This window comes from Electrophorus electricus, chromosome 16 (genome assembly GCF_013358815.1).
Source record: "Electrophorus electricus isolate fEleEle1 chromosome 16, fEleEle1.pri, whole genome shotgun sequence".
Taxonomy (NCBI): Eukaryota; Metazoa; Chordata; class Actinopteri; order Gymnotiformes; family Gymnotidae; genus Electrophorus; species Electrophorus electricus.
This window is the reverse complement of record NC_049550.1, coordinates 6,240,867-6,266,755: the sequence shown is the minus strand read 5'-3', so window position 1 is coordinate 6,266,755 and position 25,889 is coordinate 6,240,867. Positions and strand designations below refer to the sequence as shown.

Here is a 25,889-nt window from a genome sequence, read left to right as displayed (position 1 = left end):
GTGTGAGGAGGAACAGAAGGAGCACCAAATTGTCAGAAACAGACTCCATGAGAGTGTCATGAGAACCTCTGGGATGTTATGTATCATTGCATGCAATGCCACTAAGTAGTGCCACAGACTCAATGATGCCTTGATCCAGGTCTGGGAGGAGATCATCCAGCACCATTCACTCTCATTAGGAGCATGCCCAGATTTTGTCAAGAGTGCATACAGGTATGTGGGGGCAATATACACTACTGAGACAAACTATGAGTTGCCATGATGAATCACACAAATTGGATCAACCTGTATTTTCAGTTTTTTACTTTGATTTTCAGTGTGATTTTGAAATCCAACCCTCATTGTGTTGGTGATTTTGGTTACCATTGAGCATTCTCAATTAAGCACACAATTTATATCAGTCAAGATTTTCAGCTTGAATCTTTCATTCATTTTTTTGAGCAGTGTGTTTTTACTGCATTGAATTACTGCATGTAGGAACAAATGGAAAGGAATTGCTCAATGTGGAAAGGAATAAATTAGTACATGTCTGACAAGACATTTTAGACATAAAACAGACTGTAGTGAAAGAGGTAGGCTGTAGTGCATATGCTGAAAGGGTTTTAGCTAACGAGGTGATCAGCTCTGACTGAGGACTAAATCTAAATGCTCTTCCAAAAATACTTTAAAATTTTGTCCACAAACATCACACCCACATCCTAAATGTTTATGGTGTTTTTTTTGTTATTCTGCTGGTTTTCCACTCTGGCTTGAGGATAAGACACATGTGCAGAAACATTTGTTGTTTTCTGCTGGCCTTTAGCAATTTAGCTGTGTTCTGGAAAGCAAAAAAAGTCAGTCTCCACCTGCCAGGAGGCTGGAACCAAAGCCTGAACCCAGTGCTATTAAGCAGGGCACATTTTAGCATTATGCTCTCACATTTTAGCAGTGGTCTAACATTAAAGCATTATGATCTCAAATCTTAGAATTATGGTCTCACATTTTGTCCACTGTGAACCCAGACATGAAGTGATACTGCTATTTTTGGACATTTGTTGTTACACATCAACAGCAGCTGTCACCTTTGCCTTGGTCTGCCTTAATGTGTCAGCTAATGAAAATGGAATAGCACATTAGTTAAACTGGGTAATCCAGTTAAAAATTAATTCATTGAAATTGACATGATTTTCAGTAGAGTTCAGTCAGAGAAGCAATGGAAAAAGATAAAAAAAACATGAAATACTTTGTGATTCAGAGTATAATTTTTACATATGATACCCTACAAAAGCGAGGACCACCCAACATATTGTAGCTAGAATATGATTATTACATATAAAATCCCATTTGGACAAATGTTTGAATAAGGTGTTTATGTGACAAGTGCCTTTCTAGGAAAATTGTCATATTACAGGAAAATTGGAATATTTCTATGTAAACATGCAATGTTGAGGAGTTTAAATGGCCTACCTGTATGGATATAATGTGTATCTATACAATACTTTAAAAACTTTTCCACAAACAATTCACCCACTTCCCAGATGTTTTGGGAAGACTTTTGCTTCACTGCCATGGAGAAATGTAAATGACCTACCACTATGTCCAGGTATGACCAAACCTCCTCCCCTTTGGACAGGTAAAATTTGTGAGGTATAAAAGTTTGTCAGCCAGGTTTGGACAAACAGATACTTTAACACATCGCTAGAAAATAACCTAAGATATAACAAGATAAACAATGGGGTTAAGAGTAAGTGGGTTACTTTCTCCTTTTGCACGTGTTTCTTGTTTTGACCACTTTTTTGTTTGTTTGTTTGTTTATGTCAGCCTTGATTTTGCTAGTACTTTTGATTAATTGAATATGAAACTGTTAATCTGTGGTTTTTAATCTATAATTCCTGAGGTTAGATGTATTCAGTTTGAATTGGGCGTATTTTGTACAGATGGGAAGCGATAAGTACAATTTGGCAGCAACTTCAGAAGATGGGGGTAAAAAAAAGAAGAAGAAGACAGACATTGAGGAACTCAAGAAAGAAGTGGAACTGGTAAAAAAAACAACTTATCTTATTCTTATGAAAACCATTTTATCTTCAGAATACATTCAAACAGCAGGAATCCTTGCTATTGGCTGATCACTTCATTCTCATGGCACATGTTCTGTATTACTGTTTTTATACATTATGACAGAAAGAGTAAAAGGAATGGTAATTTTGGTTTTTTAAATATTTAAATCCTCTCCACCCTTGTGTAGGATGATCACAAGTTGACCATAGATGAGTTGCATCGCAAATATGGGACTGACATTAACAAAGTAAGTAGAGGGTGTCTTGTAACAAATGTTTCTTGTTAATTCATTAAATCTGTTGTAATAATACACAGAAATGCACAGTGCTACAATTCCCAAGCTTAGTTCATTTCCAATATAATGGAAGTAGGCATGATATTCATCAGTCTATTAACTGAAAATATGCTGAAAATATAAACCATCTATATATTTTATATTATAATACTTAATCCAACATGAAGGATTTTTCATTTTTTCTTTGCTTGTTTTGTTTTAAGACCTGGTTATTTTAAACCTGAATCAAACTCAATTGCTCAAAATAATACAACTAATGCCATTCTAATTTATTCATGTAAGGGTTTGTCCAGTTCCCGTGCAAAGGAGATCTTGGCCTGTGATGGGCCCAATGCTTTGACCCCCCCTCCTACAACTCCTGAATGGGTGAAGTTCTGCAAACAGCTCTTTGGGGGATTCTGCACTCTGCTGTGGATTGGTGCTTTTCTCTGTTTTACAGCTTTTGCAATCCAGTTTACCACAGAGAATGAACCAGCAAATGATAATGTAAGACCTGTATATTTGAACTGTCTTAGTATAAAAATAGAGCAATAAGTATGATTTATCATAATTAATAGTTGCAGTTTTTGTCACATCACTTGTCTTTTTTTCTGCAGTTATACCTGGGTATTGTGCTCGCTGCTATAGTGGTGATCACTGGTTTCTTCTCATACTACCAAGAGTCTAAGAGTTCAAAGATTATGGACTCCTTCAAGAACCTTGTCCCACATGTATAATAATATACACAATACCAACAAACTATAATAGGAATATTAATATTTCATGCATCCCAGATCTCACTTGATTGCATTATATATATAGCAAGCCCTGGTTATTCGTGATGGTGAGAAGAAGAGCATCAATGCTGAGGAAGTTGTGGCTGGTGACCTTGTGGAGATTAAGAGTGGTGACCGAGTTCCAGCTGATCTGCGTATTATCTCCGCGCATGGATGCAAGGTAGGAAAAAGGCCTAGTAAATAATTAATGGAATGCATTTATTTTACAGAGAATTAAGTTACTTAAATTTAATTTCCCTTGAGGTGTTTCAGTTCTTATCCACTTCAAGATGCTAAGCTCTAGCAAAATGGTTCCTCTTTAGATAAAACACTAAATTAGTCACTCATTAGAAAGAAAATGGGCACTAAAGCTCTTCCGATGATCACTGAATGTCTCAAGCATTACAAACTTTATAGAAAAATTAAGCAATTAATTAACCAATTAATACATTTTTCAAAATTCAGTTTTATAAGGAAAATAAGAAAATAATCTGCAAGCCCATTCACAGAATCAGGCCTGTCACAGATGATTCCCTTGAGTGTCTAATGTAGTAGAACTCCCCACCTATTAAAAACACACATTTGCCTCAGTAAAAAGCTCTTTGGCTACATAAACTTTGAATCATATCAATCAAGAGACTGATCATATGTCATGGACACAGGGAGATTTTTAAACCCTAACATTGATGTGCATAGCCTTGAAGAAAAGAACTGAATGCTCACAGAAGCAAATACAAACCTCGTTACTGAGGGATGAAGTGAAAAAAGGAACCCTTCACCAATGAACATAAGATTATGCAAGTGGTGCTACGCTCAAATCCCCACCCCTGAATACTTCCAGCGTTTTGTAAAAGCTCACTAAAATGCTTGCTTTGTGGAAAAGGTCTAAAAACAGAACCAGAAGTTCAACATCCATGAGGCTGAATATTATAACAACTATATATTCCATCCTCCCCAGGTGGACAACTCCTCTCTTACTGGTGAATCTGAGCCTCAAACGCGTACTCCTGAGTTCTCCAATGAAAATCCCCTGGAAACAAGAAACATTGTGTTCTTTTCCACAAATTGCCTGGAAGGTACAAATATTATACTTAATAATATTTATGTATATACATTAATAATTATATATTATACAGTTAATGTATAAATAATATACATTAACTGTATAAGGGCTTCACAAACCAGTGCAATAAAAAAATAATATTAATAATAAAAATGTTTACAGCAATTAAAACAATTTTTTTTCAGGTTCTGCCAGAGGAATTGTCATCAACACTGGTGATCACACTGTCATGGGTCGCATTGCTATACTTGCCTCCAGCCTTGAGGGAGGAAAGACTCCAATTGCCAAAGAGATTGAGCACTTTATCCACATTATCACCGTTGTGGCAGTTTGTCTGGGTATGAGCTTCTTCATCCTGTCCCTCATGCTTGGATATGGCTGGCTGGAAGCTGTCATTTTTCTTATCGGAATCATTGTAGCCAATGTGCCTGAGGGTATGCTTGCCACAGTCACAGTAAGTATTACACCATCAAAGACACACCTCCATGATGGTTATACAGATGCCTCATACTATATCATACTATATAATGTGAATGATGTCCTTAAATGAAATTTTTACAAATGTAATTGAAGTTTAATTGCAAATGAAGATGAAATGAATATCAGTAATCAAGCATGACCCAAGCCCAGTCATACATGAATGGCAGAGGTTAACCACATCATCTATGACACACATGCATCTACTGGAATTATTATAGATAATTTCAAAATGTGACTGATATCTTAACAAAATATAGACAGAAAATTTGCTGAATATAGTACAATATTATTTGTATTTGTATTGTATTATGTGCATGTAAAACTGGTATGTAATCCAAAAAACAGACTTAGCAAAAGCTTGGGCATAGAGGTATTTACCTAACTTAAAATTGCTATTATGCTACTGATGAATCATATAAGCACTAGCATCAGTGGATACTTAGTTCTGCTTAAAATTTTGGTCTTTTTTATGATCATGCACAATCACTGTCAAAGCATTATACAGCCGTCATTACTCAATATTCCTACTTACTTAACTTCCTCTTGTAGGTTTGTTTGACTCTGACTGCCAAACGAATGGCCAAGAAGAACTGCCTCGTGAAGAATCTTGAAGCTGTGGAAACTCTTGGCTCCACCTCCACCATCTGCTCAGACAAGACAGGAACCCTCACTCAGAACCGAATGACTGTCGCTCACATGTGGTTTGACAACCAGATCCATGAAATGGACACTACAGAGAACCAGAGTGGAACCTCTTTTGACAGAAGCTCTCCTACATGGTCAGCCCTGGCTCGTGTAGCTGGCCTGTGCAACCGTGCTGAATTTCTTGCTGATCAAAACAAAGAAAAATCCATTCTCAAGGTTTGTCTAGTTATTTCATATGTAAGCTATTTTCTATCTTTTTCTTTATAATTTTCTTGATACTTTTTGATACAAAGACTTCCATTTAGCAAGAATATGTTTATCTAGTAGGTCTGTAACCTGTATTAGGTAGCTCCATATTGGGATGAAGAACATTACACTTTCTTCAGACTGCCACTGCCTGATTTTTTTTCTACATAATTTTCAACAGAGAGAAACAAATGGTGATGCATCAGATTCTGCTCTACTAAAGTGTATTGAACTCTGCTATGGTTCAGTAATGGAGATGAGAGACAAGCATCCAAAACTTGCTGAAATCCCTTTTAACTCCTCTAACAAGTACCAGGTACTTAGACTTAACTTTCCAGAATATTTTCAGGATCTGGTGACTTCGATGATACTTTTAACAGAAGTTAAATTATCTTTTATCAGGTCTCAGTCCATGAGAACCCCAACCCCTCTGAGCCCAGGCACTTATTAGTAATTAAGGGAGCTCCTGAGAGGATTCTGGACCTGTGTTCAAACATCATGATTCAGGGCAAAGAGCTTCCCATGAATGATGAAATGAAGGATTCTTTCCAACATACTTATGTAAAACTTGGGAGCCTTGGCGAAAGGGTGTTAGGTGAGGTGATCTAGTTGCACTCTTTGAAAATGGAAAATTAGATACTGTTGAAAATTAAGGAACGTTGCACTTATGCTTATTGCTCTCCATTCCAGGTTTCTGCCATTTAAATCTGCCCAGTGACCAGTTCCCTGAGGGCTTTGCATTTGACACTGAGGTGTTGAACTTCCCCATTAACAACCTGTGCTTTATTGGACTCATGTCCATGATTGATCCTCCTCGTGCTGCTGTACCAGATGCAGTAGCCAAGTGCAGGAGTGCTGGAATCAAGGTAGTGCCTTCTAGTAAACATATATGCATTGACAGAAAATAACATCTAGTTTACATAAATGCATGACAAAATTAAATATGTTTAGATGACCACTGACATGTTTTTTTTTCTGTGATTCCAGGTTATCATGGTAACTGGTGATCACCCTATCACAGCTAAAGCCATTGCTAAGGGTGTGGGTATCATCTCTGAGGGTACCGAGACTGTAGAAGATATTGCTGCTCGTCTAAACATTCCTGTTGGAGATGTACACAGGAGGTTACTTTGAAATTTTTATTTGCTTTTTCAAGTGTTATTTTGCAATGGTCCATGAGTGAAAATTGTTTTCAAACATTTAAATATACAGGCAGTCCAATTGCTCCAGATTGATGTCAAACATCTTTGCAGAGAGGCAAAGGCCTGCGTGGTCCATGGTTCAGAACTGAAAGACATGAGCCCAGAAGAGCTAGATGACATCTTGAGAAACCACACCGAGATTGTGTTTGCGAGAACATCTCCACAGCAAAAACTCATCATTGTGGAAGGCTGTCAGCGACAGGTACCAGGATGAAACTTTTTTTTTTTTAAAGAATGAGAAATTTAATCATTTTGAGCTCCAATAAGGTGAGATTTTTTATTTAAGTGTTTTATTTGTCAGCGTCTCTTTTCTTACAGGGGGCCATTGTGGCTGTGACGGGTGATGGTGTCAATGATTCTCCTGCTCTGAAGAAGGCTGATATCGGTGTTGCTATGGGCATCGCAGGATCTGATGTCTCCAAACAGGCTGCTGATATGATTTTGCTTGATGACAACTTTGCTTCCATTGTGACTGGTGTTGAGGAAGGTAAAAATGCATATATATATATATATATATATATATATATATATATATATATATATATATATATATATATATATATATATATATATATATATATATATATATTTCCTAAAAGCTGAATTTGTGCTGATGTGAACATTGTAATGAAACTGTACTTCTCTTTTAAGGTCGTCTCATTTTTGACAACTTGAAGAAGACAATTACTTACACATTGACTAGTAATGTACCAGAGATCTCCCCTTTTCTCCTCTTCATCATTGCTGGCATTCCCCTTCCTCTCGGCACTGTAGCTATACTTTGTATTGATCTGGGAACTGACATGGTAAGAATAAGAAAGTGTGTGTTTGTTTGTTTGTTTGTTTGTTTGTTTAAAAGACAGTGAGGCTTTTGTAACATTGACAGTCATAAAACAAGTACTGATAGTGGACCTCTATCCAAAATGTCCAGTTTGTTTAGAAAATTTGTGTCACACACTGAATGTTTTCAGTACACTAGATAGATAGAAATATACAGATATATAGAGAGATGGGTATACAGGACAGGTTTCACACTTTACTTCTTCATTTTTCTTGATATACAGACCTATTTATATATGTTTTCTTTTCTAATTCTCCAGGTTCCTGCTATTTCTTTGGTCTTTGAGAGTGCTGAAAGTGATATCATGAAGAGGCTGCCCAGAAACCCCCAAAAAGACAAGCTAGTCAATGAAAAACTTGTCAGTTTAGCATATGGCCAGCTTGGTAAGACCACTGAGGTGATATAAATGTTGGTTTATACATTTTAACAGAATGTTAATATCAATATTAAAACCCATTAGCAGCCAATATTAGAGCCCAATGAACTTATAAAGTATACTAGGTTTGTGCAGCATAGCACTCAGAACTGCAATTTAGAAAATTTTATACAACAAGCATTTTGCTTTTTGACCACTGAGGTTTTCCTTCTTTTAGGAATGATACAAGCAGTTGCTGGTTTCTTCACATATTTTGTGATCCTGGCTGAGAATGGATTTCTGCCCACATATGTGTTAGGACTGCGTATTTATTGGGATGATAAGTACCACAATGACCTGGAGGACAGTTATGGCCAGCAATGGGTACATCCTACAAATCCATATCAGGAAGTAAAAGAGTACACATGAGAGATTCTCCCCATTCATTGTTTAATTCAATCAACATGTGCTTCTTTTTTGCAGACTTATGAGAGCAGAAAAATTATAGAGTACACATGCCAGACAGCATTCTTTATCAGTATTGTGACTGTTCAGTGGGCCAATTTGATCATCTGTAAGACCAGGAGAAATTCCATTGTACAACAAAAAATGAAGTATGTAAACAGTGTTTATTTCAAAACTGCTGTGAATAGTTGTGAAGTTAAATCCAAAGTTTATTAGGATTTCAGACTTCAGAAATATCAAAAAAAAAAAAAAAAAAAAAAAAATCTCACTACCCTCATTATTTTTTTCCAGGAACAAAATCCTTATCTTTGGTCTGTTTGAGGAAACAGCTCTGGCTTCCTTCCTGTCCTATTGCACAGGCATGGATGTTGCCATTAGAATGTATCCTCTCAGGTACGTTTGCCTACACTATACTTTGCAAGTAAGCAATAATGCACATGATTTTTACCTTTACTCCAAACCTCTGTGATGTGATATCTTAAATGATGGATGGTTGGAATCATTATTCTCAAAAGGTTTAGGAGGAATGCAGCCCATCCAAGATGTGATTTTTCTTTTCACTTTACTTTTATAAAGTTTAAATCATGTATATGTGACCGAACATCACTATTATATCACCCACCCCCCTTTTTTAGACCCTGGTGGTGGTTATGTGCCTTACCATATGCACTCCTCATCTTCATATATGATGAGACCCGAAGATACATCCTTAGACGGAACCCAGGAGGTAGAAATGAATTTTATAGTCACATTATTATATTTGTCAGTTTCAGCATTTTTGTCATAGCTTCAAGTAACCAATAGATTAGGAATCTGTACATGATAAAAATGGTACAACCTATGTAGATGCCATTAGAAGAGGGTAAAAATTATATCCTACATTTCTATATTTGTTTAGATTTTTACCTTTCGATCATCTGAGATTTCAAATGTCCAAATACCTATGGACAAAGCAAGACAGGACAAAAAGTGTTTTCAGTCTGTACAGAAAATGACTACATGTGTGGAGGATGGGATTTCCTGATAATCTCTTTTTAATTGCTTTTTTAGGTTGGGTGGAAAGGGAAACTTATTATTAAACCAAGAAGAATATTCTGCACATCCATGGACATTTGCACAACATGGCCCACATATCAAATAATATAATAGATTTGTTATCTTATATCAAATAAGATAATAGATTTCAAATAGTGCATTTGAATCATTTAAACTAAATAAAGTTAAAACACTGAATTTCAGGTATGAGCTGATTGTAGGCAATGGTTGCCAGCAAACCAATAAAAACAATAGGCCTACCTTAATATGACTTGCAATATTGTCTTTAATTAATGATAGCTGCTGCACAAAGATACCCCTTAATAATCCAGCAAATACTGACCATGAGAACAATGAAGCTGATTACAGTGAGTAATTTTGTGCATATGGTGAGTGAACACAAAATGTTGGTAACAGAATTTATCACAAAATAAATGTTCACACTAATAATGAATCTATTCCCACTCAACAGAGATTTCAGACAATATAAAAGTTTAATCTGCTTTGTTTTTGTTGCTGTTGTTTTGGCATTTAGATTTAATGTTTAATGAATGGTAATAAGAAGCAGAAGTAAGCTTTTGGGGGGCTAGTTTCCTAGATAAATATTAAACCTAAGCATAGACTAAGAAAAATTTCCAGTGATGATTCATCATTGGCAGTGTAGTTTAGTCCAAGAGTTTTTTAATTTGTGTCTGGGTATCTGGACATTGGAGTTATTGTTCACAAAAAGGAAAAAAAAAAAAAAAAAAAAACATTACATTTACATTTTACAATTAACAATTACAAAGTGAGTAACTGAATAAGAATTTAATAAATAAACAAATAAACAATGAAATCATAATTAGAGTTCATTGTTGCTCATGGTCTTTAGCATTTTGTGCCTTGATTCATGGCACAGAAGGCATCATTAAAAAAAAAAATTACATTTGCAATCAAAGCTCAAATATACAATCCCTTCTCTTGTAGGTTAAATCTGTGAAGCATGATTGGATAGTGTTTGGTGGGGCATTTATGAATCAGTGTCAGACTCACTCAGATCTACTTAAATGGCTGTGATTACTGTTTTGCCCTGGCCAAGCTATTCACACCTATAAGCCTCATATAGTATTTTGAGTGCCACAAGGGTCAATTCTGAGTTATTCATTATTTAATCTTTTAATTCTTTCTTGGGGTGGTATAATAAATATGTCTATTATTATATATCAATTACATCTACAAGTGTACTAGTTCCTTGCTTGATTTATATATATGACATTAATCAGCAGATATATAGGACCTTCCTGCAACTAAGACAAAACAAAGATTTTATAAATGAGGCTCAGAAAAACAATATACATGTTTATTTAGTCTGCTTAAATGCTAAGTCAATCATTATTTAACAAGTGTCTATATATGTCTACAAAACAACATACCTGTGCAATATCGATCAAGTCTATGATGTTATCTCCAGCGCTGACAGTGATTAATTTATACATGCCTTTGACTGATCTATATAGGACTAGTACAATGCTCTGTATTTGGGCCTACCCAGTAGCTTTTCTATTAATTTACACTGAATTCAGAATGATGTTGTCAGAATTCTCTAGAATGTCCTAGAATGGGAATTGGCATTACACTAGCTTTTAAATCACTTTACTTCATACTCTTCCCCTTCTATACTGAATGAAAATGATTGTTAGATATGTTCCTACTATCTCACTCTGGTCAACAAACAGCAATCTCCTGGTCATATCAGAAATTCTGCTGACACAGAAGTAAGCTTTTAGTTATCATGGCACCAAGCTCTGGAATTGTTTTTTTATAATTGAAGTGACACAGCTATAAAACAATAACAAAAGATGCAGATGCTACACCTTTAAAATGATGTTCAAAATATATTTATTATAACAGTAGCCTTTAATTATACTTGACTGGTAAAGAAGACTTTTTTTCTGTCATTTAATTGGCTTTTATTTGACAATTTAAATCTCATTTGTTTTACTTTTTACTCATCAGTAAAATTCTGTTGCCCTTTGATCTGTCCCTTTTTTACTTTGTATTTTACTTTAAAGCTTGTATCTCAGTCTTAATTTCTTCTTACTATACTTTTACGTGTTATGAAAAAGGTGTTATATAAAATGTATTAATTTGTGCAATTTGTGTTTTATTTTATTTGTTTATTTTATATTATAATGCTTTTGCTTGCAGGGAAAATACAAGTTAGTGTGATTGTTTCTTTGTTTGTTTAGTGAGTTTCAAAGTAACTTGGCAGACATTGTAACAAAGTAGCTTAATTGAGATCTGGATCAAAACAAACTTTGGGTAGGCAAACTTGCTGGGTATGCACAAACCATAAGAGCCATGCTCTTCTGTGTAGTTTGGATAATTAAGTAAAACACAAAGAAAAAAGATTGTGTGCTCATGGCCAGGGAAAGAGATCAAATGTATAAATGTTTTTATGTGCTAAAAAACAAATACATGTAAAATATTTAACCCAGTTTTATTTTATTGTGAGACATTTGGTTATTTGTTTTATGAGCTCCATCAGGAATGAACTGTACTTCTCTCTGGCTGCTAAATGACTCCCACTCAGATAACTACTGATGGATAGCGATCCACCATCGTCCCCGTCCCGAAGAAACCTCGACCCTCTGGCCTCAATGACTACCGCCTTGTTGCCCTCACATCAGTCGTGATGAAGTGCTTTGAAAAGCTAGTCAGAGACTTCATCACATCTTCACTGCCAGCCTCCATGGACCCACTGCAGTTTGCATACCGCCACAACCACTCCACTGATGATGTAATTGCACATCTGCTCCACACCACACTGACCCACCTGGACAAAGGGAGGGGTAATTATGTTAAAATGCTGTTTGTCGACTACAGTTCAGTTTCATCCCCTCCCTACTTACTACTAAGTTGGAGGATCTAGGACTGCATACATCCCTGTGCGGCTGGATCTCCAACTTCCTAACAGACAGACCACAATCAGTACGGGTGGGCAACTGTGCCTCATCCACCCTCACCCTCAGCACTGGAGCTCCTCAGGGTTGTGTCCTAAGCCCCCTGCTCTACTCACTGGACACCTACGACTGCACAGTCACTTCCAGCTCCACCATCATTGTCAAGTTTGCTGACGACACCATTGTCATGGGCCTGATCTCGGACAACAATGAGAGGGCCTACCTGGAGGAGATTAAACACCTGGAAAACTGGTGCCAGGAAAATAATCTCCTCCTAAACGTCAGTAAGACAAAGGAGCTGATCGTGGATTGCAGCAGGAAGCAGGTGCGGCACTACCAACCTGTGAGGATCAGTGGAACCAGGGTGGAGAGAGTAGATAGTTTCAGGTACCTTGGTATTCACATTTCGCAGGACCTGTCCTGGTCCCGCCACACCAACTCCCTGGCAAAGAAGGCTGATCAGCGTCTTTACCACCCCAGATGCCTAAGAGACTTCAGACTGCCCTCCAAGGTACTGCGGAACTTCTAAACCTGCACTATCGAGAGCATCCTCACGGGGAACATGACAGTCTGGTTTGGGTATAGCACCAAACAGGACAGACAAGCACTCCAAAGGGTAGTGCATTCAGCAGAGCGCATCATTCACACGGAACTTCCTGACCTGCAGACCATCTACTACAAGCGGTGCCAGACCAAGGCAAGGAGGATTGTGAAGGACCCCACCCCCACCCATCCCAACAATAGGCTCTTCTCTCTGTTGAGGTCAGGGAAGTGCTTTCGCTCCCTGAAGACCAAGACAGAGAGACTGAAGAGGAGCTTCTTCCCACAGGCCATTCGGGTCCTGAATCAGGGAAACTGATAAACTGTGGGCGTCACCACCACCATGTAACGTAACTGTAAATATGTTCAATTACCACCATGTAACATAAAAACTGCAAATATGTCATCTACAAGATGGAACTGTACATTCTGTACAGTTGTGTGTGTGTATATATATATATATATATATATATATATATATATATATATATATATATATATATATATATATATATATATACACACACACAACCATATACATTGTACATTGTGTATATAAACATAATATACATATATTGTACATACAATTGTTAATATATATTTTTGTACATATATAGAATATATATTTCTCTATGCACCCCCTGTTTTCTTTTTCCTCAGTTTGGACAGAGCACTCTCAACCATTTCACTGCGAGTTATACTGTGTATGACTATGTATGTGACAAATAAACCAAACTTGAAACTTGAATAGCATTAGGTTTGGGTCCTCAAAAAACTGCATAGTGTTCATGATGGGAAAGACTGTCCATCAACTATCAAATATTTATTTCTGTGAAATTGTTATTGATGTTGTTTTTATTATTATTATTATTATTATTATTATTATTATTATTATTATTATTAACATCAAGATACTAATTTCCAGTTCACTTCTATGTTACATTTAGATACAAATTATATTGTGTGTATCATAAATTGAAAAGGTTTCAGACCCCTTTACTCGTTGCACACTAATTTTCATTTCATGCATCTACAATTAATCTACACTTAACTTAAAATGGCAAAGTTAAAATATGTTTTTAAAAATTTAATTAAACTTCATAAAATTAATTATACTGAAATCTGTTATTCATAAAAGTATTCAGAACCTATACTGTGGCACTCCAAATAGCTGTCAGGCTCATCCAGTTTGGATTAATTATTATTGAGATCTTTTGAGAACTCCATCTGCAGTACATCTGTTGTAAACTGAATTGATTGGACATAGTTTGGAAAGACATACATCTGGCTCTGTAAGGGCTAATATTTTACACTGCATTGCCAGTACAAAAACAAAGCCATGAGGTCTTAGGGTCTGGAAATCTTTGCAATCAAGTTGTGGCAAGTCACATAGTGTTCCCAGGACCATTTTGAAATGGGAGAAGCTTGGTACTACCTTGAACTTTGTCTAGCCAATTTTGAAATTCGGTCAAGAAGGTCCATGTTTGGGAGGTAAGAGAGAACGCAACGTTAGCTCTAAAATAGGTCCAAAAGTACTATGTAGAGATAGGAGAACCTATTAGACAACCATCTCTGCAGCACTCCATAAATCAAGCCTCTGTGGTAAAGAGGCAAGATGTAAGTCACTGTTGAGTAAAATGCATATGACAGATCACTTGGAGTTTAGTAAATGGTATGGAAATAACTGGTAAAATGTGGCAAAAGATTCTGTAGTCCAGTGAAATGAAAATTAAACTTAGAACAGCAAGCACTATTATATGTAACTAATACCATCCCTGTGGTGAAACATGGTGGTGGCAACAATATGTTACATTATGCTCAATGGCACGGACAAGGAGACTAGTAGCAACTGAGAGACAGATAAATGCAGCCAAATACAGGAATATTCTTGAAATTAACCTCCTCCAGAGTGCACACAAGGAATGGGTCAATAGTTCACCTTTCATATTGACAACCTACCCCCCCCCCCCCCCCCCCCCCCAAAAAAAAAAGCAATCTTTTAGAGTATAATTTCTTTGTGAATTTTGTCATTTATATTTTTTGGTGAGTTTAAAAACCTTTTCCTATCACCTATCTGCCAAAAATCACTGCTGGGTGATCATCAAAAAACTGACTGAAAAATTAGGTAAACAAAAATATTAATACAAAAGCAAATAATAAATAAATAAATAAATAAATAATTTAATTATTCAGTTAATATTCACATCTTACATCGGAGTGGACAAAAATGTGATCTGACTGACTTTGACTGTGGCATGGTTTTTAGTGCCAGAAAGGCTGGTTTAGTTTTTCATAAACAAACAACCTCCTGAGGTTTCCTGCACAACAGTATCTACTTTACACAGTATGGCACAAAAAAACAAAAACATCCAGTGAAGAGAAATTCTGCAGGCGGAAATGCCTTGTTGTTGAAAGAGGATAATGGCCAGACTGATTTGAGCAAAATGCTAAATCAAGTTCCACTCCCATCAGCCAAGAACAGGTATTTGACTTGTTGAAACTGTACAATAAGATTATAAAAAATATTGGGTTGCATACAATGTTGGGGTCAGAATTTCATGTAAACAGCATACATCCATGGACCAACTTGTTGGTGGTGATATAATTGTTTGGCAAATATTTTTGGATTTACTGTAGTGAGAATGTCATTTCAGTATTGTTGCAGACCATGTACATTTCTTTATGGCCACAATATGCCATAATGGTAACTTCCAGCATGACATTGTGTCATGTCACAAAGCACAAGTCATCTCAAATAGGTTTTCATCACCATCTCAATGAGTTCCTTATTGTACCTCAGTGGCATTCTCAGTCAACAAATCTGATTAACCATTCAGACAACAACTAAAAGAAAAACCATTTGGAATGTGGTAGAATGGGAGATTTGCAGCAGGAATGTGCTACAGAAAAATCTGCTGAAATTATGTGATACAATCATATCAACACAGACTAAAATCTCCAAGACATGTACCCACCATATTGTGGAATCCATATCATGAAGAACTAAAACTGTTCTCAGTGCAAATGAGGTCTTATTCAATATTAGTGTGATGCACTTAATAAAGTGGCCAGTGAATGCTTAAAGACTTTTCACAACAACAAAACAAACTATTTCCATATCTAAATAAACATAATTCATAAAGAATTCATTATGTGGAGATAATTTTTGGTATATGACAAAGCACATTTGTACATTGCTCTTGATAAGAGTATCTGCCAAATGCTGTAAATGTAAATGTAAATTTCCTGTCTGAATAAACCAAGTAAACCCATTCAGTCATTATTTAAATATTGTTCAGGTCTGTTACCCTCCATCATGTTTATTCTGCAGTCATTCTAGCTGGTCTTGCTGCACTGTCATGTGTACTCATATCATATAGTGTCAAGTGAAATATTAGTCAGTTCAGCACTGCTTCTAAAATGCATACCCTCCACTGCTCCCTAAGGCAGACTATCACATAGTAACTAAACAATAAAACCAAAATAACAAACAAGACTTATCTTGCAGTTCTTCTGGCATCCAGAGAGTAGTTAAAAATACATTTTTCGTTGAAGACAACTTTTTACACACACAAAAATCTAGCTTTTCAATTGGATATTGAAATCTTGTAATATGTACCAATGGAAAATTTTGTGAAGGGAAGACAAATTCCAGGGATGAGGCCAGTTACTGAGTACTGGGGTTAAAAAAATTGTTACCACTGAATTATGGAAAAACAAACTCTGCCCAAAATACTTTGAATATTTCTAATAAACAGTCTCCCCGCATCATGGATGTTTATGGTATACGCTCTGCTGTGCAACTGGATTTCTCTGCTCTTGGTGTTATTACAAGATATGGTAATTAAAAATAATAATTAAACCATGATCTGTAGTCCACACTGGTAACCAATGACCACACTTCTGTTGTTAATAATCTTAGTAACTCTTAGTAAGATTTCTTAGATTACTAATGTAATCTTAATAATCTTCTGTTGTTAGTACTTAATATAATGTCTGGATCGTGCTTTACTTTTCATTACAACAACAAAAAAACCTGTCTTGCTCTTCTTTTCCATATATGACCAATGTTATGCCTAAAATTTAACTCCTTAAGAGTTCATTTGACATGTCCCAATGCACACCAGTGCACCAGACCAAGCTAGTTGAACTTGTTGACATATTGTGCTGTTGTGTGAGAGGAAAGTATACTTGTATATTAGAAGTGATTAATCTGGGAGAAATTGTAAAACACAGAAAGAGAAACAACAAAAATGATTGCACATGAACAAAATATATTGCTCCATTTATACTAAAACTTAATAGATTAGCTTTCAGTAGAGAATACCATCAAGACGGTGTTTTCATGGTAGTGGTGTGTTTCTTGGAATAGAATTATATTTCCAGGGATCACTGGAAGTACATTTTGCACTTAGTTGTAGTTACTGAGAGGCCACCGCTCCTTATAGGTGCAATGTGTATCAAAAATACTTTAAAAACATGTACACAAACATCTCAGATGTTTAGGGAAGACCTTTGCTTCCTTTGCGTAGTTGTCATTTAGAACAAAAGACCTACCCGTATGTTCAGTTTTATCCAAACCCCATCCGTCAGAGAGTTGATGGGGTATAAAGATTTGTGGACCTTGTTTGGAGAAACAGATTCTGTGATGTGTCTGTAGAGACTCAGACAGGAACACTGGAAGGGAAGCACTGTAATTTACCAACAGCCAACAGTGGATTCTTAATAGAAGAAATAAAATGGGACAGGAAGTGAGTGGACCTAATAGTCTTACCATTTTGTTATAGCACTTTTTTACTGCTATAATACACTTCTCTCATTTTGAGATTTTCTTTTTTTGTTATTTATGATTTTTTTACAGAGAGAAAAGAACAAGTACAAGGCCACAAACAATAATGGGAAGAATGAGGAGAATGTCAGTGACCTAAAGAAAGAGCTGGATCTGGTAAGACTCTGGATTTTTATCATTTAACATACACAGATGGCTACTCTTTCAAATGCTGTGATGAAGCTACACTTTTAATATTTTTGTGGAAATGTGGTACCAGTTTTTGCACTTGTGACCTTGCAGGATGATCACAAGCTAACCTTGGATGAACTCCAGCAAAAATACAGTACAGATCTTAACAGGGTAAGCAAAACAAAAATTACTATATATAGATAGTCAAAATTGCAGTTAGGTACACAAGGTTTCTGAGTAAACAGAATGTTTGTTTCCACAGCTGTTGAAGCACTGTTTCTCTAGAAACCTATATATATATATATATATATATATATATATATATATATATATATATATATATATATATATATATATATATATATATATATATATATATATATATTGTGTGTGTGTGTGTGTGTGTGTGTGTGTGTGTGTGTGTGTGTGTGTGTGTGTGTAAAATGTCTTTTAATACTCTTGTTTTATTCATTTAGAAAATCTTTTTTTTATTTATTCATGTAAGGGTTTGTCTAGTTCCCATGCAAAGGAGATCCTGGCCCGTGATGGGCCCAATGCATTGACCCCCCCTCCTACAACTCCTGAATGGGTGAAGTTCTGTAAACAGCTCTTTGGGGGATTCTGCACTCTGCTGTGGATTGGTGCTTTTCTCTGTTTTGTGGCTTTCATAGTACAGCTTACCACAGAGAGTGAGCCAACAAATGATAATGTGAGAAGCATATTTTGTTTTATTCTTTTAAGAATTTAATGGCAACATACAATAAATTTTACTCATATAAAGCATTTTATATAGCTTATGTCATTACTATATTTAAAATTGTCTGATGATCTGTATCTTTCTCTCCTCATTAGCTGTACCTGGGTGCTGCTCTTGCTTCTGTGGTAATAATCACTGGGTGCTTCTCATACTATCAGGAGGCTAAAAGTTCAAAGATCATGGAATCCTTCAAGAATCTCGTTCCACAGGTATTAAAAAATATACAGAAATAACAGTTTCACTGGTTACCTTTATACTACCTGTATAAAGTATCATTTGGTGGTATTTTGGTTATGTAGCATGCTTTAGTGGTTCGGGATGGTGAAAAGAAGCACATTAAAGTCGAAGAAGTGGTTACTGGTGATGTTGTGGAGATTAAGGGTGGTGACCGCATCCCTGCTGATCTACGCATCATTTCTTCACATGGATGCAAGGTCATAAGAACACCATAACAAATATACTAAATAGCATATTAGTGTCAATAAACCACTAATCGTCAATAAAAGAAACATTCAGCAATAATCACATCACAATTTTGCACTTATATTATAGGCAATTAACTAAAGCAGATGAATTTATACTTTCTGAAATGTTAGACCAGAGCTAAGTTGCTAAGAAATCTCAAAACTTTCTGATTAAACAGGATTTGTTTTACAGTAAAATAGCTTAAGTAATTTTCTTTCATTTATGTTGATCATGAATAATGAATTAATTTCTTTAATAATTTCTTAGGTGGACAACTCTTCCCTTACAGGAGAATCTGAGCCCCAACCTCGTTCTTCTGAATTCTCCCATGAGAATCCACTTGAGACAAAAAATATTGTGTTCTTTTCAACAAACTGTGTGGAAGGTACCATATAAAAATAATTATATAGTAGTTTAACATTCAAAATTGTACGTACATCACATTAACTGAATAATCTGTGTTTTACACTCTGCTCACTTACTACTTGAAGTTCAAGGTACTCATTTAATATTTCTTATGGATAATGTGTTAAATATTCTCTGACTCTTCATCAGTGGTCAGTTTCTATTGGCTGGATATTTTTGGGTGGTGGGCCATATTTAAAACTGGTGTACCTTACACCAGCTCAACATCCACAACCATGCACCTACTATGTCAGTAGAATGGTCTGCCAACCAAATAATATCTAGTCTTCTAGTTCTTTAGTAGTAGACAGTGAGGATTGGAATAGAAGATGGATTACAAACTGTGTGTGCCAACAAGTGTGATACATTCTGTAATCATACACTTATAAAATGCTTAATAGAGGTGGAGAAAATACACTGGTCATTGAATGTATATTATAAAAAGATATTGTTGGGGACAGTCAAGCTAAGATGTCCATTCATTATTTGGTTATATCTAAGAAGGAAACACACAATGAAATATACAATTCTTCCTTAGGTTCTGCAACAGGTGTTGTTATCAGCACTGGTGATCGCACTGTGATGGGCCGAATTGCTACTCTTGCCTCAAGCCTAGAAGTTGGGAAGACCCCAATTGCCATAGAGATAGAACACTTTATCCACATTATCACCACTGTGGCTATTTTTCTGGGTGTGACCTTCTGCACCCTGTCCCTCATCCTTGGATATGGCTGGCTGGAAGCTGTAATTTTCCTTATTGGAATCATTGTTGCCAACGTGCCTGAGGGTCTGCTTGCTACTGTCACTGTAAGTCTTACTTTATGAAAAAATGTATACGCTACACTGAAATTAGGTCTCTTAATTGTCTAATGTGCTCATGACCAATATGTTCAGGTTTCTGTTAATTCTGCTAATTGCAGGTATGTTTAACGCTGACTGCCAAACGTATGGCCAAGAAGAACTGCCTAGTGAAGAATCTTGAAGCTGTGGAAACTCTTGGCTCCACCTCCACCATCTGCTCAGACAAGACAGGAACCCTTACTCAGAACCGAATGACTGTGGCTCACATGTGGTTTGACAACCAGATCCATGAAATGGACACTACAGAGAACCAGAGTGGAACCTCTTTTGACAGAAGCTCTCCTACATGGTCAGCCCTGGCTCGTGTAGCTGGCCTGTGCAACCGTGCTGAATTTCTTGCTAATCAAAGCAATGTTCCCATTCTTAAGGTCTGTCTGGATACATGGCTATTTTCTGTTACATATTGCTAAACAATCCTCAGCACTAATTCATGTTTTATGTAGGCTTTGCATTTGTCTACTACAGCACTACAAAATGTTTAGCAAAGAAAACATGGTGTAGACATGTTTGCTTTCATAAAGGTATATTGTATAGCACAAGATATTTTGAAATAACTGGTGGTACATTTGGCCTTTTTTACAACAACTGAATATCCATTCCTAAATATGTCATTTGTGATTATTGTAAGACTTACATGTCAAATCAGAATCAATAAAATGGACTAGTAAGAGATGAAGTGACAGTCTTTGAATGTCATTGCATTGAAGAACAAATGAATAATAATGAAAAATTAATAATTAATAATATTAATTGCTGGGGTTGAATTCAAACTTGCAGCCTATCTGGACTTTTGAGGTGAATACTCGGCACCTCTGAATATAGATATTTTCCCCTTTCACAGAGAAAAACTGCAGGTGATGCTTCAGAGACAGCTTTCCTGAAGTGTATTGAGCTCTGCTCTGGTTCAGTGAAGGACATGAGATACAAGTACCCAAAGATGGCTGAGATCCCCTTCAACTCCACAAACAAATACCAGGTACAAGGTACTTTTTTATTTGCTGGTTTTAATTTAATATATCTTTAAACATTTTCAAGGGAATATGTTCTAACAGCAATTTAATGTGTGTTTTGCTAGCTCTCAATCCACAAGAACCCAAATCCTGCAGAAACCAAGCATGTGCTATTAATGAAAGGCGCACCTGAGAAGATTCTGGACCGATGTTCAACTATCATGCTTCAGGGAAAAGAGCAGCCCTTGGATGATGAAATAAAGGATACTTTCCAGAATGCATATATGACTCTAGGCGGTCTTGGAGAAAGAGTCATAGGTGTGCTTTATTATCAAGTAGCATACACCCTCCTATTGCTAGACATTCCCTTTTTTCTGACATTCCCTATTCTCAGGCACATTACATTGCTGATCTTTATCTTTTCCTTTTAAAACAATTGACATTTTCATGGATGTAGTCCCTTTATTTTAACATCTAACAGCAGTTTAAGTTGTTAGAACATATCCTATATTCAGATGCTTTGCAGATGAGGATTTGCCTCTCCTACATTACTGAAATTTAAACCAGACCTATACTTTATAAAATTTGATTCAAAATTTAGCCCAAACGTTACATAATTTCCATACTTGGATAAATAGGTAAGTGGGAGGTAGCTCTCACTTAATCAAAACAATTCATTTTAAAACAATGAACACTTAACATTTAAATTGGCACCTGGCCAGCTGATAAAGAAAATTAATCCTAAGAACAAATTTTAGTAAGAAAATTCAATATTCACCTTTGAACCCATACGTCCAATTTTAAGTGCTCTTATTTATATATATATATATATATATATATATATATATATATATATATATATATATATATATATATATATAAAATCGTATCCTATACTTTTATTTATGTTCAATCTTACAGGTTTCTGCCATTTCAACCTGCCTGATAATGAGTTCCCTGAAGGATTTGTATTTGACATTGATGAGATTAACTTTCCCAGTGAGAACCTGTGCTTTATTGGCCTAATATCTATGATTGATCCTCCTCGTGCTGCTGTACCAGATGCAGTAGCCAAGTGCAGGACTGCTGGAATCAAGGTAAACCTCTATGCTGCTATTTCTTCAAGCACCAGAATATACTAAAGCAATAATGCTTCTCAACATCTTCGTGTATTTCTAGGTTATCATGGTAACTGGTGATCATCCAATCACAGCTAAAGCCATTGCTAAGGGTGTGGGTATCATCTCTGAGAACACAGAGACTGTGGAAGATATTGCTGCTCGTCTGAACATCCCTGTTGAAGAGGTTGACCCTAGGTACAGTAAAATAAAGTACAATTGCTCTATCCATTTTACAGATACAGATACAAAAGCACATGTTTAGAAATTTATAACATTTAATTACTTTGCTTACTTTATGAAATAAAATGTAATGTTTAACTTTGCCTGTATAAAGCACTAAGAAATTTTTGCAACTATGAAGAGTGCTACATACACAAATATGATGGTGACATATGTAACACATTTCACCATTACCTATTATTAATTATAATTAATTGGAGAACTAAAACTATTATGGATTTAATTTTATTGATAATTAGACTAATGATAAATATATTTCCAGAGAAGCAAAGGCCTGTGTGGTCCATGGAGGACAGTTGAAGGACATGAGTCCAGAAGACCTGGATGACCTCTTGAGAAACCATACTGAGATTGTGTTTGCGAGAACATCTCCACAGCAAAAGCTCATCATTGTTGAAGGCTGTCAGCGACAGGTACCAGGACTGAATTATCCATGTACACTTTGAAAATGCAAATGGTTAAAAGAATGCAGAAATAAAATTTAATACAAGAATAACTGTATTTTTTATATCCACAGGGTGCCATTGTGGCTGTGACAGGTGATGGTGTTAATGATTCTCCTGCTCTGAAGAAGGCTGATATTGGTGTTGCTATGGGCATCGCAGGATCTGATGTCTCCAAGCAGGCAGCTGATATGATTCTCCTTGATGACAACTTTGCCTCCATTGTGACTGGTGTTGAGGAAGGTAGAAAATGTTTAATCTGAAAGATATTTTACACTTTAAAGATGTTCATGTTTGTTTCAAAATGGGATTCTCTTACTAGGTCGTCTTATCTTTGACAACTTGAAGAAATCCATTGCGTACACCCTGACCAGTAAAATCCCTGAGATGACACCATTTCTTTTCTTCGTAACTGCTGGCATTCCTCTTCCCTTGGGCACTATCACTATCCTATGCATCGATCTGGGAACTGACATGGTAAATAAGTATCCTCAAACTACCATGATGTAATTTCAGGTAAATATAAGTAATTATACTAAATATACCATTCGAATTACACTATACTATATTGTGTCTTTCACAGGTACCAGCTATTTCTTTGGCTTATGAGGCTGCTGAGAGTGACATTATGAAGAGGCAGCCCAGAAATGCTAAAACAGACAAACTGGTGAATGAACGACTCATCAGTATGGCATACGGCCAAATTGGTAGGAATGCACTGATCAGACAAAGCCGTTTGTTTCAGATCGCATTGAAAAATGTTCATTTTCATGAAACGTTCCTCTTCCCTCCCAGGGATGATGCAGGCGGCAGCAGGGTTCTTCACTTATTTTGTTATCCTTGCTGAGAACGGCTTTATGCCATTGTTCTTAGTAGGACTACGCATCACGTGGGACAATATGGATTACAATGACCTGGAAGACAGCTACGGCCAGCAATGGGTACTTATAACAAGTGAATGAATCAATGTGGATAAAAGAACTGTATTTTTCTAGTTACACTATATCTCCATTGCAGACATATGAGAGCAGAAAGGTTCTGGAATACACATGCCACACAGCATACTTTGTCAGTATTGTGGTGGTGCAAGTGGCAGACACGATCATCTGTAAAACCAGAGTTAATTCCATTGTACAGCAGGGAATGCGGTATGGAACTAATTTTACCAAAGCAAAAGTAAAAAATAATAATAAGATTGTAGGGCATTTACAATTCCGACAAATTTACCATACTGAAATTTATTCTCATACACAGAAAAAACAAAGTGCTCTACTTGGGTCTTGTAGAGGAGATGGGAGTAGCACTCTTCCTGGCTTACTGCCCAGGAATGGATGTTGCCCTAAAAATGTATCCACCTGAGTAAGTTTCCCATGTCCCTGATTATGAAAACATTGCAAATGTCTACTGTTGCATCCTAGTCAAATATTGCATACACTTGCTATTTGAAACTAAAACTTTGATTCTCTCTGTGTTTATGAATACTTGTTCCTATAAAAGCAGAAATCTCCAATGTATGCTCACATCAAACATTATGCATTATGGGTTACACCCAGATGTCACATTTTAATAATATTAATGTACTGTAATAATATTTTAACTTTTTCTAGGTCTCATGATAGCACAATTGTTTCTACCTTAAGCCTGTGTTACTATGCAGGCAATGAGTTAACTGAATGAACTGTTGTTGTTACATTGCAGACCAGCATGGTTGCTTTGTGGCGTACCATATGCGCTGCTTATCTTCTTCTATGATGAGGGAAGAAGGTACCTACTTAGGCGAAACCCAGAAGGTAAGAATTCATACCCCTGCGCCTCACACTATTCATGGGATATTTCAGGTCTAATGTAAACACTCAGCAAATTAACTGTTCTAATTCTTCTTGAGTATGATGGTTTACCACAAATCTGTGAGACAGCAAGAGACCCCATAGACTCATATATCATATCTGATAAGTGAGATTAAACAACATGAACATGGATTAAATGAATAGGGGTGAATAGTGGTGTCAAATCTGCCAACAAGTTTTACTGATAATAGTTATAATAGTCCTGTAATGACCAGTAGCAACTCTATACTCAAACAATTATATAAAACTACTTTACTAGGCATGGTGTGTCTGCTACCAAATGCACCTAGACTCAATGATTTCTCCTCTTTACTCTACACTCACAAGGTCTAGGTGAATATATTGTGGATAATCAAGTGTATGATGTGCTCTTTATTTTTCATGACATTATAGAGTGTGTTTCTCTATTTCTCTTCATAGGCTGGGTGGCCAAGGAGACATATTATTAAATGAAGGAACAACCTTACAATAGCCCCAAAACTTTTTTCCACTCCCTACAATCCATTCCTCTGCATACACATCTGTGAACACATCTCTCTGTTGGGCTTTCTGACAAGGAACACATTTAAGGTTGTATAAATATATGACATATATTTATTTGTATGATAAATAAATACAAGATATCACAGAAGCTGGACATCTGCAGTGCTTTATGTGTCTCGCTTATTCATATAATAAATCAATAGGTTTCATTTTTTGGACTTTTGGACTAGTTAAAAGCTTAAATGTGCAACTATATTTCCACACATCATATGATATGATATGACACTGACAATCTTGGTAAATCTATAGCTCAAAAAATCCTCACCACCCTGAGGCAGCTGTGTATTTTATAGTATCCACTTCTTCCACTGTACTTTATCTGCCACATCACAATGAAATCTGAAAATGGCACTGAAAATATTTGCCTTAGTCCCTGTGTTCCATAGACACTCTACA

General features: G+C 36.1%; 1 protein-coding gene across 4 annotated transcripts; it reads left to right on the top strand.

The window, feature by feature from the left end:
• The first annotated feature begins 1,682 nt into the window (after positions 1 to 1,682).
• On the top strand, positions 1,683 to 25,473 carry LOC113582622 (sodium/potassium-transporting ATPase subunit alpha-1-like). 4 transcript variants are annotated; one of them, XM_035535016.1, is made up of 22 exons: positions 1,683 to 1,723; positions 1,917 to 2,018; positions 2,225 to 2,284; positions 2,615 to 2,818; positions 2,929 to 3,042; positions 3,134 to 3,268; positions 4,046 to 4,163; positions 4,336 to 4,604; positions 5,180 to 5,491; positions 5,703 to 5,837; positions 5,924 to 6,116; positions 6,212 to 6,387; positions 22,479 to 22,615; positions 22,923 to 23,073; positions 23,178 to 23,346; positions 23,426 to 23,580; positions 23,687 to 23,810; positions 23,899 to 24,044; positions 24,121 to 24,251; positions 24,358 to 24,462; positions 24,802 to 24,893; positions 25,371 to 25,473. In XM_035535016.1, exons 1-22 carry the CDS (start codon positions 1,712 to 1,714, stop codon positions 25,397 to 25,399), a joined length of 3,069 nt encoding a protein of 1,022 aa, XP_035390909.1. In that variant the 5' UTR covers positions 1,683 to 1,711; the 3' UTR covers positions 25,400 to 25,473. The 4 variants fall into 4 exon arrangements, with proteins under 4 accessions (XP_035390909.1, XP_035390910.1, XP_035390911.1 ...); XM_035535017.1 differs by lacking the exons at positions 22,479 to 22,615; positions 22,923 to 23,073; positions 23,178 to 23,346; ... (5 more) ...; positions 24,802 to 24,893; positions 25,371 to 25,473 and adding exons at positions 6,509 to 6,645; positions 6,775 to 6,925; positions 7,042 to 7,210; ... (5 more) ...; positions 9,020 to 9,111; positions 9,435 to 9,670; XM_035535018.1 differs by lacking the exons at positions 1,683 to 1,723; positions 1,917 to 2,018; positions 2,225 to 2,284; ... (7 more) ...; positions 5,924 to 6,116; positions 6,212 to 6,387 and adding exons at positions 17,557 to 17,652; positions 17,763 to 17,846; positions 17,973 to 18,032; ... (7 more) ...; positions 21,425 to 21,617; positions 22,221 to 22,396.
• Positions 25,474 to 25,889: the final 416 nt, after the last annotated feature.

What these genes read in the sequence shown, in the direction of transcription:
- LOC113582622 (XM_035535016.1), top strand. An exon ending in TCAAGAACCTTGTCCCACAT is followed by an intron (nt 3,043 to 3,133) that starts GTATAATAATAT and finishes TTATATATATAG; the next exon opens with CAAGCCCTGGTTATTCGTGA. An exon ending in ACAGCTACGGCCAGCAATGG is followed by an intron (nt 24,045 to 24,120) that starts GTACTTATAACA and finishes TCTCCATTGCAG; the next exon opens with ACATATGAGAGCAGAAAGGT.